Genomic DNA, 20,397 nt, shown 5'->3' on the forward strand with positions numbered 1-20,397 from the left:
TAAAATGATATGATTGGATTCTCTGATCAATGCTGTAATTTAGCACTCATGAATAGATGCCTATTCATAAATATTAACACTCGCAATCAATAAAAATTTAAAAGTCTTCTTGATTAATTTTGTACACTTTAAGTTAAAAAATGTTAGTGTTGCACCAGCCTGAACTCTATAACTGTGAAATGTTCTATAAAATTAGCCTTGCTCTTTATAGTTGAAGGATAAAAATAATAACTTCCTCATTTCAAACAATTTCAACACAGTCAGCCTAGAGAATGCAGTTAGAAGCAAAAAGTAGTGCTGTAGCATTTTGTAAGAATTGCTACAGACCATGTTCCATGTTTCCTGCTGATTAGAAAGATGAACGTCATGGAGCAGGTAGGTGAGAAAGGTGCTCCAAATCCCACCAGATCTGCTTAAGAACTTCACACTGCCGACAACAGCCAAAAATGTACAAACAGGTTGCATATAGAGTGCTGCTACACTTGGAAATGTGGGATTAGCTACTGAACAAATCCCAAAATCCATGTTAAAGGCTGAGGTGTCACTGCTGAAATGTGAACTCCTGTTCCTCCTTTCTTCTTAACTAACTCTGTGCTTGAGGAAGTTTCAGGTTTTATTCCAGATTTCCAGTGGTAGTGCTTATAAGGGTTTCAAAATAGAAATTGATGCTATTCCCACAAAACTCCCTTACACTCAACAGAATGCATCACCGCACTGTTGTATCATAGTTTGTGGTGAAATAAATACAAAACAAAACAATGTTCTACAAGCATTTGCATGAGAAATGCTCTGGAAGTTATAGAGTCATAGAATCATAGAGTCTTACAACATGGAGACAGACCCTTCAGCCCAACTCGCCTATGTCAACTTGGTTTCCTAAACTGAACCAATCCTATGTGTCTGCATTTGGCCCATATACCTCTAAACCTTTCCAAAGTAACTATATAGAGGCTGTTGATAATGGGAACTGCAGATGCTGGAGAACCCAAGATAACAAAGTGTGGAGGTGGATGAACACAGCAGGCCAAGCAGCATCTCAGGAGCACAAAAGCTGATGTTTCAGGCCTAGACCCTTCATCAGAGAGATGAAAGTTGCCCCTCAGGTCCCTTCTAAATCTTCCCTCTCTCATCTTAAACCTATGGCCTCTAGCTTTAGCCTCTCCCACTCTGTGAAAATACATAAACTATTCAGTTTATAGAACATAGAACATAGAACAGTACAGCACAGAACAGGCCCTTCAGCCCACAATGTTGTGCCGACCATTGATCCTCATGTATGCACCCTCAAATTTCTGTGACCATATGCATGTCCAGCAGTCTCTTAAATGACCCCAATGACCTTGCTTCCACAACTGCTGCTGGCAACACATTCCATGCTCTCACAACTCTCTGTGTAAAGAACCCGCCTCTGACATCCCCTCTATACTTTCCACCAACCAGCTTAAAACCATGACCCCTCGTGCTAGCCATTTCTGCCCTGGGAAATAGTCTCTGGCTATCAACTCTATCTATGCCTCTCATTATCTTGTATACCTCAATTAGGTCCCCTCTCCTCCTCCTTTTCTCCAATGAAAAGAGACCGAGCTCAGTCAACCTCTCTTCATAAGATAAGCCCTCCAGTCCAGGCAGCATCCTGGTAAACCTCCTCTGAACCCTCTCCAAAGCATCCACATCTTTCCTATAATACGGCGACCAGAACTGGACGCAGTATTCCAAGTGCGGTCTAACCAAAGTTTTATAGAGCTGCAACAAGATCTCACGACTCTTAAACTCAATCCCCCTGTTAATGAAAGCCAAAACACCATATGCTTTCTTAACAATCCTGTCCACTTGGGTGGCCATTTTAAGGGATCTATGTATCTGCACACCAAGATCCCTCTGTTCCTCCACACTGCCAAGAATCCTATCCTTAATCTTGTACTCAGCTTTCAAATTTGACCTTCCAAAATGCATCACCTCGCATTTATCCAGGTTGAACTCCATCTGCCACCTCTCAGCCCATCTCTGCATCCTGTCAATGTCCCGCTGCAGCCTACAACAGCCCTCTATACTGTCAACGACACCTCCGACCTTTGTGTCGTCTGCAAACTTGCTGACCCATCCTTCAATCCCCTCATCCAAGTCATTAATAAAAATTACAAACAGTAGAGGCCCAAGGACAGAGCCCTGCGGAACCCCACTCACCACTGACTTCCAGGCAGAATATTTTCCTTCTACTACCACTCGCTGTCTTCTGTTGGCCAGCCAATTCTGTATCCAAGCAGCTAAGTTCCCCTGTATCCCATTCCTTCTGACCTTCTGAATGAGCCTACCATGGGGAACCTTATCAAATGCCTTACTGAAGTCCATATACACCACATCCACAGCTTGACCCTCATCAACGTTTCTAGTCACATCCTCAAAAATCTCGATAAGTTTTGTGAGGCATGACCTACCCCTCACAAAGCCGTGTTGACTGTATTTGATCAAGCCATGCTCTTCCAGATGGTCATAAATCCTATCCCTCAGAATCCTTTCTAACACCTTGCAGACGACAGATGTGAGACTTACTGGTCTGTAATTGCCGGGGATTTCCCTATTTCCTTTCTTGAAGAGAGGAATTACATTTGCCTCTCTCCAGTCCTCAGGTACGACTCCAGTGGAGAGCAAGGATGCAAAGATCTTCGCAAGTGGCGAAGCAATTGCATTTCTCGCTTCCCAAAGCAGCCGAGGACAAATCTGGTCCGGGCCTGGCGACTTGTCAATCTTAATGTTTGACAAAATTTTCAGCACATCAGCTTCCTCTATCTCTATCCATTCCAGCATGCACACCTGCTCTTCAAAGGTTTCATTCACTACAAAATTCATTTCTTTCGTAAAGACAGAAGCAAAAAACTCATTAAGGGCTTCCCCTACCTCCTCAGACTCCACACACAAGTTCCTTATGCTATCCCTGATCGGCCCTACTCTTTCTTTGACCATTCTCTTATTCCTCACATAAGTTTAAAATGCCTTTGTGTTTTCCCTGATTCCTTCTGCCAAGCCTTTCTCGTGCCCCCTCCTGGCTCTCCTCAGACCATTTTTGAGCTCCTTCCTTGCCTGCGTGTAATCCTCTCTAGCTGAACTTGACCCTAGCTTCCTCCACCTTATGTAAGCTACCTTCTTCCTTTTTTATCTATGCTGCTCATGATTTTATAAACCTCTCATGTCTCAACCTCCTACACTCCAGTGAAAATAGTCTCAGGCTATCCATTCTCTTCTTAGAATGCAAATCTCCAACCTCAGTAACACCTTTGTAAATCTCTTTCGCACCCTTTCCAGTTTAATAACATCCATCCTGTAGCAGGGTAAACCTGAATTGTATGTAGTATTACAAATTGCCTTACCAATGTCTTGTTCAGCCATGACATGACATCCCAACTCCTATACTCAGTGCTCTGACTGATGAAGGTCAGCATGTTAAATGCCTTCTTCACCACCTTGTCTACCTGCAATGCCACTTTCAAAGAATTATGTACATGCACCCTTAGATGTCTCTGTTTGACATCACTCCCCAGGGCCCTACTGTTAAATGTATGGCTTTTGCCTTGATTTGCCTGACCAAAATTAAACACCCCACATTTAACTGAACTAAACTCTCGCTGCCATTCCTTGAGCCATTGGCCTAGTTGATCAAGATTGCATTTTGGTGCCATCCATAAACTTACTAATCATGCTTCATTTATATAAATGACAAACAACAGTTGACCCAGCACCGATCCTTGCAGTGCACTGCTGGTAATAGACTTCCAGTCTGAACAACAACCCTCTGCCATCACCCTACTGTCAGGCTAATTTTGACAGCATCTATATTTTTTATTCAATTAGCTACTCTCCCTGGATCCCATTTAATCTAACCTTGGTTTCCTATGCAGAAACTTGATGAATGCCTTGCTAAAGTCTATACAGAAAACATCTACTACTCTGTCTTGTTTCTTTTCCTTCTAAACCTGTATACTTTGAAAGTTCCTGGCATGTATATTGGATTGAACCCTGCAATAGAAACCCATTATTAAAGTGAAGAGTTCATTTCTATGATGAAAAATTTGACTCACAGGACTTGTGGAGAGTTGAGCTGACAATCTTTTTGCATCAAAGACTGCTCTATCCATTAGAGTTTTGCTTTGTAGGGTTATCTGGAAGTAAGAAGGAAAAGAATCCTAGCCCAAAGGGACCAGCCTATGACTTTACACCTTCTTAGTGAGTTTGCAAATGGTCAAATAACATCTGTGAAGCAAACCTACCTGGTTCCAGTACGAAAATATCAGAGCAGACTTTAGGTTTGAGGGCTGACTAGGTGCAATTTTGTTAGGGTGTCTGGGTACTTGGCTAATGCACGAATATTTTATTAGTGAACACCAATCCTTCTGCCATCCTATGGAGAAAATCAACCAACTGGCTGCACTTGGGTAGCCAGCCAATGGTGTGGGTTCAGGGAATTATGAGAGCAGACCAGAAGATTATTGCAGAGCTCAGTGCAACATGCATGCTGTTCCTAGGTCCCCAAAACCTTCCAGCCTTCATACTGTGGATTGGCCTCAACATTGCCTCTACAATTTGATAGTTAAATATTTCAATAGCACAAAAAATGGGTTTGAAAAGTACTGTGACCCCTAGTTCTGGACTTCCACAACATTGGGAACATTTTTTCTGCATCAAGCTTGTCCAGTCCCATCAGATTTTTATCTATTTCTGAGATTCCCCCTCATTTTTCTAAACTCCAGTGAGTACAAGCCGAGTTGATCCAGTCTTTCTTCAAACACCTGTCCTGCCTTCCTAGGAATCAGTCTGGCACTTGGAAACTGTGCACCAGAAGCATAAGTGACTTTCCTTTTCCCGTCCAAGCTTTGGTTCACAGTGCAGTGGTGATCTGGATTGGAGAGCAGGAAATGAGTGGCTGCAGAAACAAACTAGTTAGAAAGCCAGTCTCAGTTCTCAGACACATTAACTTAGCTCTCAATATCATTTAAAGGTCCTCTACCTCCCACTCCTCACTATCTTCAGATCTCCCATGCCATTCCATGCCCATGTCCTCTCCATACGCCCTAGAATTCCTCCATTGCCACTTACGATCCTTATGAGCTGTGCAATAGCAATGAGAATATTCCTAGTGCAGATGCAATTGAACTTTTGACAACATAATCAAACACTTATTGAAAAGTATATCATTGATAATCCACAAAAACTGTTCTACCTGAAAAATAAATGAAGTTGCATCAACAAACTATGAAGCCACATTAAAAGCAGAGCATATTATTACAACATTGTGAACCAATCAGTCATTTCTCTGAACAACTATGTCAACAGAACTTTGTACTTCAGTAGTGTTAGAACTCAGCCAAGCATTTACCATGGCCACACATATCACCACAGTGAAACATTACTTCAACTGCATGAGCTTGAAATGGAAAGAATCGATGATGGGGGGCTCCATTTCAAAATAATTTGCCTGTAAACCAAAAAAGGGCAGCAGTGCTTAGTTTTTTTAATATTTTCATGAGAGTGTAATTTTTTTTCACAAGCAGAACTGCTGGTAAATTTAAATCCCAAATATGAACAGGGAAGTTATCAATGTATTTCTCTACATCTTTGAATTAATTATGCCACTTTCTTCAGTGGAATAAAAGTATTGCAATATATTTCAACACTTACACACGCGTGGTCAATTTAATAGTTAGCGTCACTATGGAGGACAGAGTCCAATATTGAATCATTACATCAAAATCACATCCACATTACAATATAGGCATTGAATAGAGACATTTGTAGGTGTTGAAATATTTTACATTTACATTCCAGGATGTTTCAGACTCTGAAGAATAATTTTCCCAGTGATCACAATTACTACGAGCAGGTCTGTTTTTTAGGGTTACTAAACCCCACACTGGCACCAGTGGAAATTTGTTTTCTTGAGTTCCTCACAATGGGGACCTCAACTTTGGAATAGGTATCTGTGCATTTTCTTTTCAGGGCTTTTATGACTACAGAAATGGTGTCAAAACGGTGAAAGAACATTATTTTTCCAGCAAAACAAAAAAGATCCATTTAAGAAGTGAAGTGAAGGATCTGTTTCCTGGATATCTATCACCATTCCCATCTTCACCAGCATGAGTTCAGGTATCAAGCCCACCAACCTGAGAATCCAACCGAACCAGCTCTATCGTAGAGATGGGCATCTCAAAACAGCTTCTCCCTGACTCCTGGTTTACAGCCATTCAGGAAAGGCATGAACAAAATTCTGGATTTGGTAACCTTTGAAAGAGTTTATTCGTGGCTCTTTTGCTCTCCATGCCAACTCATGAACATCTATCCAGAGTGCACAATGCATATAACCCTAGAGCCATGAGATAACATTGGCATGTATTGGAGCATCTTAGAAAAAAATGCATCTAATTAAAAACGTTTGTTGAAAAGATGTTGTTCATATTACAGTCCTATAAATTGGTTAACCATTTCAACCTTTAAAGTATGAATAACAGAGGCTTCAAAATTTTCACTTTGCTTAGTCCTGTCAGAATAAATGTTGATACATTGTCAAAAGGGGTCACAGAAATTAAAACTTACTTTAACCACTTAAAGATGTCAATCATGCTAAGTCAGCAATTTAATTCAATTTTCAAAATGTATTCACAACATCTCACACTCACACTATTGTGCACCTTCAGCTGAGTACAACTAATTAAGACAGGTGAAAAACCAAGCTCCCTGACAGTCTTTTTTCCAAATCTTCAAATCACCTGTCCTTGGCTTACTAATTGTTACTAATAACCTTTCCTTCCCCTGTTCCTGTGGTTTCTCTCATCTCTTTTACAGTTGAGGCAGATTTTCAAAATGAAGACAGTTTCTGACTGACTTAATACTTAATACTCTTAAATACCCAATTCCAGTAAATCACAAATTCTGACAAAGACGAACAACTTGAAACTGAAAAGACAAATTTCTAATCAATACTTGCAAATCAAAGTGTAAACTAATTTGGCAAACTTTACTGTTGACCAGTGGAGTCACAGAAATTATCCAGTTCTATATATATTTGTACTACTCATAACTCAAATATGCTTCTGAAATAAAAGCGATTAGGTAGAAATACAGGGTGCTGAGTTTTAAACATGGAAATACATGAGAAATTAATATTCACAGAAACAGGGTTAAAAAGTAGTATTTTTCACTTGGGTGGAATGACTGTAGCGTGTTTCGGTATTTGTCGATTTTTGACATCTATTCAATTAAATAAGCACAATTAATTCTGCTATGTTATCTCTTCCACTGTTACTTTAAGCTAAATGCAGATACCAGGCAGGATTAGCAACATTGATTGAAAATATTTGTGGAAGACTCATTCATAATTGTCTGCCTGCAATTCCACAATCCTATATTCTCGCCACTGTTTGCCAAAAATGACTATCCTCATGACAAAGCATCTCCCTGACCAATTAGAAATTCAACAAACACTTCATCAGCACATAGATGATTCTTGACTGTTCATTCCATGCCCAACGTTTATATGACTCAGGGTTTGAGATATAAAATTAGTCTGGAAAGACTGGGACATTTTTCACTGGAGTGTAGGAGTTTGAGGGGTGACCTTAGTGAGGTTTATAAATATCATGAGGGGCATAGACAAAGTGAATGACAAGGGTGTCTTCCCTAGGAGGGGGGAGTTCAAAACTAGGGAGCATATTTTTAAGGTGAGAAGAGAAAGATTTAAAAAGGGCTTGAAGGCCAACACTTTTATACAGAGAGTGCTCCATGTGTGGAATGAACTGCCAGAGAAAGTGATGGATGGAGGGACAGGTACAATGTTTCAGATTTCAACGTTTAAAATACTTTTGGATATGTTCATGAATAGGAAATGTTTGGAAGGATATAGGCCAAATGCAGGCAGACGGGGGCTGTTTTAGTTTGGGAGTATGGTTGGAGTGGACTGTTTGGCCCGAAGGGTCTTTTCCCATGCTGTATGGCTTTATGGCTCTATGAATCTTTCAAAAAAAGAAACTTTTAATCCAATTTTTGTACTCCCATGATATTTCCATCCACATCACTTCCAGAAAGTCATTCCCTGAGAAATAAATCAGTAACGCCTGGGAGTTGGCATCCCCAGCACAAAATAACCATTGGCTTTTTAAAGCCACTGGCATCCACAGACCCATCAGAAGTTAAGAGGTCTTTCAACTCCCTTTAGTTTTGACCTAAGTAAATTTATAAAAATGCCCTGTTAAATTGTTTTCATCTCAAAGTGATGAACTCTGTATCAATATATAACATGAACAGTAAAATCCCCACTATCAGTGAATTTAATGGGACTCAACTGAAGAGCTAAAGTTGTGGTCACGAATAAGTGTTAAAGTAATGATTTAAAGTGATTAAACTGGGTGCTAAGTGTTGGTTTGGATAATATCAGGGATATGGAATGGTTAAGTTCATCAAATGATATATTATAGCTAGCAAGTATAATTGCTGAAAGATATGAGGAAGAAATTCCTGAATTTATCTTAAATCTTTCGCTTTTATTGTCTTCTCCAGGAATCAACATGACTAATTGCTGCTAGAGTGATATGAATTCAACTCTCTCAGGAAATACTGACTCCCACAATTTTGTGATTTCTATATTAATTTCTGAAAACACAAAGTTGCCAACAAGAGATGTTTGACAATAAATTATGTTAAATATTAATTCCTGTCTCAATACTAGATTCTTCTATTCCTTCCTTAAGAACATTCCATATCTAGAGGTTTCTGAGTATGTCCTTCTTGATATTTCTAAATGCCAGACTTCAAATGTTTGGAGGCATCAGATTCTACTCTGGGGGCCAAAAGGATTAACTAGAAAGAAGGAAGTATGTAGTCTCTTAATCCTTTGGAGTGCTAGTGTGCTACGCCACTGTGTGGCGTTACATAGGTTTGCATGCAGGCTTTTCTCGGACTGAATCTGTAACCTTGATGATCCACATGGCACAAATGCTTAGTGGAAATTAGTTGCATATTAAAAGACCTTGCACTTTCAAATTCTCAGAGCATTTCAAAATCCTTTACAGGTAATTCAGCACCTTTGAAGTATAGGACTGAATACTAACTGCAAAGGCAATGCAGGTTTGGGACCATGCGTTAATTTATCCCCCAAATGTGATATCAAAAATATCATGCTCACTTTGAGATTATTTTTGTAAGCAAGTTTGTAAGGTGCTGTCAGATTAGTTATTATGATCTGCAAAGACGCAGAAAACTCCTTTTTAACCAAGAATTTTGGTTTAAACTACCAGCTATTTCCTAAACTGTCTACAACATGCTAGGGTAATTGAGGTAAGAGCACAGTGGAGAGTGCTTCTTGAGTGAAACTGTGAGGCTGGAAAGACATTGACCAGTGATACTGAACAGCTCCAGCCATGGTCAGGTTAGAGGTTGCTGCTCAGAGCAGCATTTCTGAAAGTGTGCTCTTACTGCTTGTCAGGTGCCCATTACTGTGTTGGAATCAGTTCATGTGCCTTGCAACATGGCAGATCACCTTGATCTAGACTTCCCAATTGTTGGCATTCAATGCAGCATGGGAGAAGCTTATACTGCTCTATATTGGGCCTATGAGGATAAAGAAGAGGAACTGCAACACCAGCAGTGAAAGGTTCATCACAAAGTTCTTTAAGAGATGTGAACCTGACTGGACATGAGCCTTCCTGCTGCACAAGGGTTAGCAGAAATGATGCAGACAAATGGGTCAGTTCATCATTGCAATGGAAGATCCCACAAATAACATATTAGATCATGGACTTAATCATTTTTGATGGTGATTATGAGTGGACATCTTTGCTGTCAATAAACAGGCGTTCTCACATTTCTTTGACTGATTTGTACCCATCTTAGCAAACAGAAAGGCCTCAACCTAACATCTTTACTGAATGATGGCAGTTCCAGCAATGCAGTACTCCATCATTACTACACTGAAATGTCAGCTTAGGGTATGGACTCAGGTCCAAAGTGGGTATGAGCCCTTGATATTCTGCTAGCAAATATCAAAATTATTCAAAGTTATCCCAATACATTAAATAATGGGCAATTAGAAACAAAATAATTGCTGCATTTAGAGCTATAAATAACCAAAGCGTTCACAAATATTTTGTATGAGGAATCATGGGCCATAATGACCCCTAGCCAAACTGTTAGAGTATACCTACAGCATAGGTATCTTCATGACTGTATGAAAAATTACCTGGCTATGCCCTCCCCAAAAAGGCAGAACAAATACTATGCAGCCAATTACCACACTATCAGTCTACTATCAATCATCACAAAGTATAGAGGTGCCATTGACAGTGCTTAAAGATTCTTACTTTCACCAGAGAGCTTCTGCTCCATACCTCATTGAGCCCCAGGTCAAAGATAGCAAAAAGAGTTGAACTCTAATATGTGAGGGTTGAGTGTCTGCATTTGACATCAAGGCAGTATCTGTGAAAATATGTCGTAATGGTCTTTTAACATTGAAGCCAATGATAATCAATCAGGGAGAAACTGTCTATTGACTGGAGTCTGGCCTTTTACAAAAGAAGATAGTTGTGGTTATTAAAAGCCAAGCATCTTAATTCCATAATAGCACTACAAGAGTTCCAAACAATGGTGTCCTAGGCCCAGTCACATTAAACTGCTTCATCAATGGTATGGCAACAATATTCAGTAAACTCAACACCATCCAGAGCAAAGCAACATTAACTGTCACCCAATACATTTCCTCCACCAATATTGGATCATGTGTGCAGAATGGGCAATCTTTTATTTTGTACTCATTTATCGGATGTGGGCATCGCTGGCTGGCCAGCATTTCTTGCCCATCCCTAGTTGCCCTTGAGAAGGTGGCGGTGAGCTGCCTTCTTGAACCGCTGCAGTACTCATGCTGTGGGTTGACCCACAGTGCTATCGGGGAGGGAATTCAAGGATTTTGACCCATCTACAAGATTCATTACATCAACTCACTTAGGTTTCTTTAACGGGAATTTCCAAACCTTCTACCAACATGAAGAACAGGAATAGTAAGTACATGTGAAAACCAGACCTTGGAAACTGTCCTCCATATCATGTACCATCCTGACTTTGAACTATATCATCAAATAATTGTATATGTATGCAACCTAACAAAAATACATAAAAATATGCTGTCAAAGTTTCTACTGCTACACCAGAATGGAAATGCTTGACTAAAATGCAATGGGTCCATGAGAGGCAGAGTCAGTAGAATTTATATTGGGAATTAGAGAAATGATAGAGAAGCTCAATGACTACCTTGTATGTGTTTCACTGAAGAAGACACCAGAAATTTCCAACAATTAGAGATTTAAATGAACAGGGAAAATGAGGAGTTGAAGAAAATTAGTAATAGTAAAAAGATTGTGCTGGAGAATTTAATGTGCTGAAAGTTGACAATTCTCTAGGATCTAATAGTCTGCATTCCAGAATAATGAAGGAGGTGGCCATAAAAATAGTCAATGCATCGGTGATCATCTTCTAAAATGGGTTTGAATCCCACCAGATGGTGGAGTTTGAAACCACGTTATGAAGCTTCATGGCATCAGAGCAAAGAAGGGCAAGGAAATCTCTTGCTGGTTATCCACCTCGGCTCATGAATCAATACACTTCTGTATTAAAAGAGGGATGTACAGAGAATGGTAAGGGTTTGGAATGCACTCTGGGTGGGAGATTTCAATGTCCACAAATAGAATGGTTCAGCAGCAGCCACACAATCCTTGTAGCCACAAAGTCTCACTTTAAACATTGAGAATGACATGCATTGTGTTCTGTGGCACTATCACCGTGCTAAATGGAATAGGGTTCTGTACAAAAAGCACGGCAAATCTAACCCAGCAACTACCACCCTATCACTTTACTCTCAATCATCAGTAAAGTGATGGAAGGTGTTATCAACAGTGCTATCAAACAGCACCTGTTCAGCAATAACCTGCTCAATGATGCCCAGTTTGGGTTGAGCCAGGGCAACCCAGCTCCTGACCTAATTACATCCAGTTTTGAAGAAGGATCAGTGGACTTGAAACATGAATCCACAGATACTGCCAGACCTGCTAAGTTTCTCCAACTATTTCTGTTTTTGTTCCAGATTTCCAGCATCTACAGTTCTTTGTTTATTGACATCATTACTGCCTGGATTCAAACATCGACAAAAGAGCTGAATTCCAGAGGCGAGATGAGAGTGACTGCCCTTGACATCAAGGCCACGTTCGACCAAGTGCAGCATCAAGGAACCCTGGCAAAACTGGAATCAATGAGAGTCAAAGGGAAGATTTTCCACTGGTTGAAGTTCGTACCTGATACAGAAGAAGATGGTTGAGTTGCTGAAGGCCAGTCATCTCAGCTCCAGAACATCTCTGCTGGAATTCTTCAGGGTAGAGTCTGAGGCTCAACCATCTTCAGCTGCTTCATCAATGACCTTCCTTCCATCATAAGGTCAGAAGTGGGGATTTTTGCTGATGATTGCACATGTTCAGCACAATACGTGACTCTTCAGACAATGAAACAGTCCAAATAAAAATGCAACATGACCTGGACAACAGCAGGCTTGGGTTGAAAAGTGGCAAGTAACATTCTTGTCACACAAATGCCAGGCAATGACCTTCTCCAACAAGAAGGAGTCTGATCATTACCTCTTGATATTCAAAGGCATTACCAACACTGAATCCTCCACTATCAACATCCTGGGTTCACCATGCATCAGAAATCTAACTAGGCTAGGCATATAAATACAGTGTGTAGAAACACATGTCAAGGCTAAGAATCTATGGTGAGTAATTCACCTCCTGATTGCCCAAAGCCTATCTACCCTGAACAAGGCTCAAGTGAGGAATGTGATGATTATTCTCTGCTTGCCTGAATAAGCTCAGCTACAACAACAACAGTCAAAAAGCCTGATAAAGCAGCCTACGTGATTGGCACCACATCCTTACACCGCTGGCACTCAGGAGCTACAGTGTGTACCACCTACAAGATGCATTAGAGAAATTCACCAAAGCTCCTTAGACAGAACCTACCAAACCCACATCTAATTCCATCTAGAAGAACAAGGTCAATAGACGCACAGGAGTGCCACAACCTGCAAACCACTCACTATCCAGACTCGGAAATATATTGCCAAACCTTCACTGTCACTGGGTCAAAATCATGGAACTCCTTCCCTAATGGCATTGTGGATCGACCTATAGCACAAGGGCTGCAGGGGTTCTAGATGGCAGCTCGCCACCACCTTCTCAAGGGCAACCAGGAACAGACCCAAACAGCGATTCCCTCATCCCATCAATGAATAGTAAAAACGGGAAAAGAAAAATAAGAGCGCACAATTTCAGCAGCAGTGCATTAACTTGAAAAGAGGATTGCTTAATTAACAGAAGACAAGAAGAGAAGTTGAAAGAAAGGAAGCATTTTCAGGCTGGCACCCTGTAACTAGTGAAGTCTCACAGAGATCAGTGCTGAGGTCACAATCATTTATAACATATATTAATGATTTAGATTAGGAAAGTAAATGTACTGTGCCAAGTTTGCAGATAAAACAAAGAACCTGCAGATGAATATAGGCGAATGACTAATAAAAACTTTGTAGTTGGAATATAAAGTGGGAAAATAAGAGGTTTGCACTTTGGCAGAACAAATAGAGTCATAGTCATTTAGCACAGAAACAGACCCTTCGATCCAATTTGTATGTGCCGACCAAGTTTCCCAAATTAAACTAGTCCCATTTGCCTGCATTTGGCCCATATCCCTCTAAACATTTCCTATTCATGTATCTGTCCAAATATCTTTTAAATGTGGTAACTTTACCTGCATTACCACTTCCTCCAGCAGCTCATTCCATATACTAAACACCCTGTGTGTGAAAAGGTTGCCCTTCAAGTCCCTTTTAAACCTTTCTCCGATCAAATTTCAAATATACCCTCTAGTTTTGAAGTTTCCTACTCTAGGGAAAAGACCTTTGCTATTCATCTTACCTATGATTTATCACGATTTTATAAACTTGTACAAGGTCACCCCTCAACCTTATACGTTCCAGTGAAAAAGGTCCAAGCCTGTCCAGTGTCTCCCTAACCCTCAAACCCTCCAATCTGTGTAACATCCTTGTAATTCTTTTCTGAACCATGTCCAATTTAACAATATACTGACCCAAAACGTCAACTTTCCTCTCCTCTAGTAGTGTCTGGCCCACTGTGTTCCTCCAGCTCCACACTGTGTTACCACTTACAGCATCTTGCTTTTGTATTCAATGCCTGAAGATACAGATCCAGGCATTTTGCATGCCTTCGTTATAGTGTAAGATGGCCTGGACATCCAGATCTCTATGTTCCTTTACTCCAAGATAAAAAAAATTAATTCAGGATAGTAGGAAATGCCGATGCTGGAGAATCTGAGGTAACAAGGTGTAGAGCTGGATGAACACAGCAGACCAAGCAGCCTGAAGAAGGGTCTTGACCCAAAACGTCAGCTTTCCTGTTCCCCAGATGCTGCTTGGCCTGTTGTGTTCATCCAGCTCTACACCTTGTTATCTCAGCCATTCAGGGCGTTTATTTTCCCATGCTTCAAAATGTGTTAATCCACAGTTTTGTACAATACATGGGAGCTGTCTCGAAAGGACACATTCAGCCAGCCTAACAATGACATTTGCCATTTCCGGTCACAAATGGTTAATTTTCAAACGATGCCAAACCAGAATCAACATTGGAATTGGAGAAGATAGTTCAAAATTTAGAAATGAAGCCAAGGCCTTTGTTTTATTTTGTAGCTTTCCTTGGACTATCTGGATATAAAATATTTCATTTGCTATTTGACCGCTTTTAGTCACATTTTAATTAAAAGTTCTTGTTGATAAATTTTTGAGAGTTTTCTGTGAAATACGTTCATTGAGACGAGTGATGCCATATAAATACAACTTGTTGTCAATGAATAATACTCTTCACTGGCAGTTGTTGTACCTACAGAGTCGATCGCTGCGGAGCTGGAGGAACACGGCAGGTCAGGCAGCACCAGATGAGCAGGAAAATCACTGTTTCAGGTTGGGACCCTTCATCAGAACAGGGGAGGGATAAACAAGCTCTGGAATAAATGGGGTTGTGGGCCTGGGCAAAGGTAGGTGGGGTTGTGAGAGGTGAATGCAGTTAGGGGATTGTCGAGATTGGTCAGTGGAAAGAGTGGGGCAAATAGGTGAGAAGGAAGATGGGCAAGTTTGTGTCAAGTCAATGAAGGGCGTTGAGAGGGAGGGCTGGACATGGGATGAGGTTGGGGTTGGGGAGATTTGGAAGCTAGTGAATTCTATATTGATGCCACTGGGCTTTTACCCCAGCAGCCTCGGAATCCAATGCATCATCCTCTGCCACTTTCGCCACCTACAATCCGACTCCAGCACCAATGAGAAAATCCCCTCTCCACTCCTACTATTTTTCTTAGGAACCACTGTCTCTGTGACTCCGTCATTCACTCCACACTCCCCCCTCAATCCCACCACCCCGACACCATTCCCTCCAACTGCAGGAAGTGCTATACCTGCCCCTACGCCTCCCCTCTCACCGCCATCCAAGACCCCAAATAATCCTTCCAGATCCAACAGGGATTCACCTTTACGTCTTCCAACCTGGTCTACTGCATTTATTGCTCTCAATGTGGTCTCTCTATATTGGAGAGACCAAGTGCAGACTCTATGACAGATTTGTGGATCATCTGCGCTCTGTACACTCCAATCAACACCACCTTCCTGTTACCAGCCATTTCAACTTCCCTTGCCACTCCACTGGGGACATGTCCATCCAGGATCTCCTCCAATGTCACAAGGAAGCCACATAAAAATTGAAGGAACAACACCTAATATTCCACCTCAGGATCTTACAGCCTAATGGTTTCAAGGTAGAATTCACCAGCTTCAAAATCTCCTTTGAGCTCCCTTCCCCTCCTCCTGTTCCCAAAAAGTCAACTTTCCTGCTTCTCCGATTCTGCCTGACCTGCTGTGTTCCTCCAGCTCCACACTGTATCAACTCTGACTTCCAACATCTGCAGTTCTTGTTATCTCCTATTGATATATCTACATCAGGTGGTTCTGCGATTCTGCTGTTCATCTCATCAGTGGAAACTGCAAAAGGTTGTCTATTTTGTATAGTGAAGGAGAAATACTGCTGAAGCTGGAGATGCGGAATAAAAATGCAGAACTGTTGAGAGAAATTGATCTGTCATGGATGTTATCGTCATTGTCTGTTCTTTCATTTATTTAATGTCTCTGCTATCCCTTCAGCTTCCACTGTGAGTTTGTCTCATTCATCTCTCGTTCCACCTAGTCTTCTTTAACTACCATTTAGTGCTAAACTATCTAAGCCTACTTAAGATAACAAAGTGTGGAGCTGGATGAACACAGCAGGCCCAGCAGCATCTCAGGAGCACAAAAGCTGACGTTTCAGGCCTAGACCCTTCATCAGAAAAGGGGGATGGGGAGAGGGAACTGGAATAAATAGGGAGAGTGGGGGAGGCGGACCGAAGTTGGAGAGAAAACAAGATAGGTAGAGAGGAAAGTATAAGTGAGGGGGTAGGGAGGGGATAGGTCAGTCCAGGGAAGATGGACAGGTCAAGGAGGCGGGATGAGGTGGTAGGTAGGAAATGGAGGTGCGGCTTGAGGTGGGAGGAAGGGATGGGTGAGAGGAAGAACAGGTTAGGGAGGCAGAGATAGGTTTGGCTGGTTTTGGGATGCAGTGGGGGGAGGGGAAGAACTGGGCTGGTTTTGGGATGCAGTGGGGGAAAGGGAGATTTTGAAGCTTGTGAAATCCACATTGATAGCATTGGGCTGCAGGGTTCCCAAGCGGAATATGAGTTGCTGTTCCTGCAACCTTCGGGTGGCATCATTGTAGCACTGCAGGAGGCCCATGATGGACATGTCGTCTGAGGAATGGGAGGGGGTGTTGAAATGGTTTGCAACTGGGAGGTGCAGTTGTTTATTGCGAACCGAGCGGAGGTGTTCTGCAAAGCGGTCCCCAGGCCTCCGCTTGGTTTCCCCAATGTAGAGGTAGCCACACCGGATGCAATGGATACAATATACCACATTGGCAGATGTGCAGGTGAACATCTGCTTGATATGGAAGGTCATCATGAGGCCTGGGATAGGGCTGAGGGAGGAGGTGTGGGGGCAAGTGTATTACTTCCTGTGGTTCCAGGGGAAGGTGCTGGGTGTGGTGGGGTTGGAGGGGAGTGTGGAGCGGACAAGGGAGTCACGGAGAGAGTGGTCTCACCGGAAGGCAGACAAGGGTGGGGATGGAAAAATAGCTTGGGTGGTGGGGTCGGATTGTAGATGGCGGAAGTGTCGGAGGATGATACGTTGTATCTGGAAGTTGGTGGGGTGGTCTATGAGAACAAGGGGGATCCTCTGGGGGCGGTTGTGGCGGGGGCGGGGTGTGAGGGATGTGTCGCGGGAAATGCTGGAGACGCGGTCAAGGGCGTCCTCGACCACTGCCTACTTATTTGTTATGCATGCTTTTATTGAGCTTGCTGTTAAAATTCTGATAGGTATTTTCATCACCTGCTTTTCAGCTTCACAAATTCTTCGGCTTTCAATGGCTTCCTACCTTATCTTTTGCCCTGATCAATACATTTTATTGTCAGTTTTGAATTTAATCTCCTCATTTATCCAATCCAGTCTTCAGTTGATGGACAGTTATACATTCATTTCCAATTGCAATTCAAAAGGGACTGGAGAAGCAGAGCCAATGTCATAGAGGGTGAAAGGGAAGTTTGGAAAAGTGGTTAACTAGACATACAGCATCCAGGGCTTTTTAATTAGAGGCATAGAGTTCAAAAGGAAAGGATTTATAGCGATTTTTTTTTGACAAGGTTTGACCTCATCTGGAATATTGCGTCCAATTCCGGGCACCACACTTTAGGAAGGATATTGGAAAGAGTGCAGGAAAGATTTACAAAAATGAGTCCAGGGTATGAAGGGACAGAGAAAGGGTGGGGCAATGTAGCTAATTGAATAGGATTTGTGGAGGGCCATCATGGAAATGACAGTCTTGTTGCTGGTGTTGTGTTCTGTCTCACAGCTAGTATGCAGTTTAACTCCTGAAATCATCTCTAGGTCATGGCACATGACCTGAGGGCATAAAGGTCTCAGGCTCTGTCTTAGCTGGGACCACTTGAAGCAGAACATACTGATGTACATTACTTAACACAGCCTGTTTGTAAAGGAGTAACTTAATATTAGCCAAGGTGCCTGTGACGGTAACGTTTGTAGATACCCGGAATGTAACAAATGCCTGTTTAATCTTTCAGTAACTCATTACCTGCATCTAGTTCTTATGCCATAAGAGCTAATAAACATTCCATATCAAATAAAAAAACTGCATTGGGGGTAGAGTGTACACTGCCATATTTTCAGCTGGCTACCTATGGTTTCTGTTTGTGTGGTCAGTGAAGACTGCTTCCCCGCATTATCTTTGTTGTATTTACACATGCACAATTAGAGCAGTGTTACTGTATCACAATCAAACTGGGGTCTGACCTGTTGTTGCCGTGTGGAAGGCAGGTTTTTTCCGACGGCAGGTGTCATAGTCAACATCGACAGCCTGGACTTTCCATTCAGTTGATGTATGATGATGTTCTCACTGAAAGATTAAATTTGTGTTGACAGTCACTGCAACATCTCTGGGACCTTGATGCTCTCTCAGGCTGTAACCTTTAACATTGTTTTGTATCCTGCATGTAGCTCAATATTACCATTGAGTCAGGCCTCATACTAGACTGACCTGGAATCACAGGTCAGGTTAGGTAAGACTAAACAGTGGTGGTCCCTTTCTCAGGGAGTAGGGAACCTGTGGATCTGCTAAAATCTTTCAAGATTAGTTGCAGCATAGAAGGAGATTAATGTGTTGAAAATGTAGGCACCATATGACAATAGTAAAGGTCAGGGTTGTCTCGGCGTAAAAAGGTCAAGTCATCATGGTCTCTCATTAGAGAGAAAAATGACGACTTGTGGTGTTTTAACTTGAGGGTCATCACACCTCAGGCAAGGGAAAAGGCTGAGAAAGAAAGCCCTTCGTTGTAACCTCGGCCAATGCAATAATCAAACCCACACTGTTGGCATTACTCTGCATTGCAAACCAGCCGGTTCAAAGTCTTTTCCAGATGTTATTCCACAGTTGGATTTTTATCTGGGTATTTGTCTCATCCAGCATGTCGCATAGCTGCAGGCTGTGTAAAGATTCCAATACACAAGGCATTGCCATGGTGTGGAACAGTCTGGATGAAACAGATTTTCAAATGACCATAGGCCAGGACTGAAGCTGCCGAGGCAAAAAGACACTGCAATGGAAGTGCACATTCTCTCCTCCAGGCTATTTCAAGAAGACTGGAAGTGTAACGGCTAGTCGTTTGAAGCAATAAGGGCATCAGATTGGGATTGAAGGTGGCGGGCAGGGAGGATGGTGTTGGTACAGGCATTGGTGAATAGTCTTCCAGGACAACTGAAAGTCTCTCCCTCACTTTCACTGTAGAAAGATGACCCGGAGCTGTAGCTGCAGGCCACTGTATGGCCATTCCCCTCCAAAATGGCAATCTGTTAGCAATGTCTGGCCTTGTTTTCAGCATAATGTGCCAAGAGGGCTCCTACATCTTATCCAGCTGTTTCTCTCTCAATCTAACTCACATCCGCAGGCAGACATTCTCTCATGGCTGGAGAGCCTCCAATTGCCCATCTCCCTGCATAAACTATGAATTGGCTATTTTTTGGAAAGTCATTTGAGTGACTATTTCTGACATGGAGCATAGATTGGTATCACTGAAGCTTTGAGAAGACGGAGAATTGTGGTAATGCCACTGCATTGGTAATCCAGCCGGCCATACAAACGTAAGTCTAGAAAAAGGAATTGGCCATTCAGCCCCTCAAGTCTATTCTGCCATTTAATTAGATTATGGCTGCTCTCACTGTAAACTCAAATCCATATTCCAAACCCTGCTGTACTTTCAGCCCCTTGCTTAATGAGAATCTATTGACCTATGCCTCAACAATCTTCAAGGAGTCTACTTCCACCACCTTTCAGGAGGAACGCTCCAAAGACTATTGTTGTGAGAGAAAAAAAACGCCTCATCTCTGTCTTAAGTGGGCAGTCTCTTATTTTTAAATGGCGACCCCTAGATTTACATTCACCTGTGAAAGAAACATTCTCAAGACCTCTCAAAAACTTACATGTCCCTATCAGGCTAATGTTTTGAAGACAAGCCTTCAAATATCCAGTAATGGTGACCACGAAACTATTATTGATTGTTGTCAGAGCCCATGCATTTCCAGGAAAGATAACCGCCATCCATACCTGGTCTCACCTACCTGGGACTTCAGATTCACAGTCATATAGTTGGCTATTCACTGTTTACTGC

General features: G+C 42.0%; 1 protein-coding gene across 5 annotated transcripts in view; it reads right to left on the reverse strand.

Annotated features, from left to right (window-relative positions):
• Window positions 1-20,397, reverse strand: part of erg (ETS transcription factor ERG) — a 273,819-nt gene that overhangs the window by 153,752 nt on the left and 99,670 nt on the right. For 2 of the 5 annotated variants that reach the window (XM_048541333.2, XM_048541327.2), the window contains exon 2: window positions 18,527-18,629. The exons of the other annotated variants lie outside the window; for them this stretch is intronic. In XM_048541333.2, coding sequence (XP_048397290.1) covers window positions 18,527-18,583 — 57 coding nt within the window. In that variant the 5' untranslated portion in view covers window positions 18,584-18,629. The remainder of the gene's footprint in view (window positions 1-18,526; window positions 18,630-20,397) is intronic. 5 annotated transcript variants of the gene reach the window in all.

This window comes from Stegostoma tigrinum, chromosome 12 (genome assembly GCF_030684315.1).
Source record: "Stegostoma tigrinum isolate sSteTig4 chromosome 12, sSteTig4.hap1, whole genome shotgun sequence".
Lineage (NCBI taxonomy): Eukaryota > Metazoa > Chordata > Chondrichthyes > Orectolobiformes > Stegostomatidae > Stegostoma > Stegostoma tigrinum.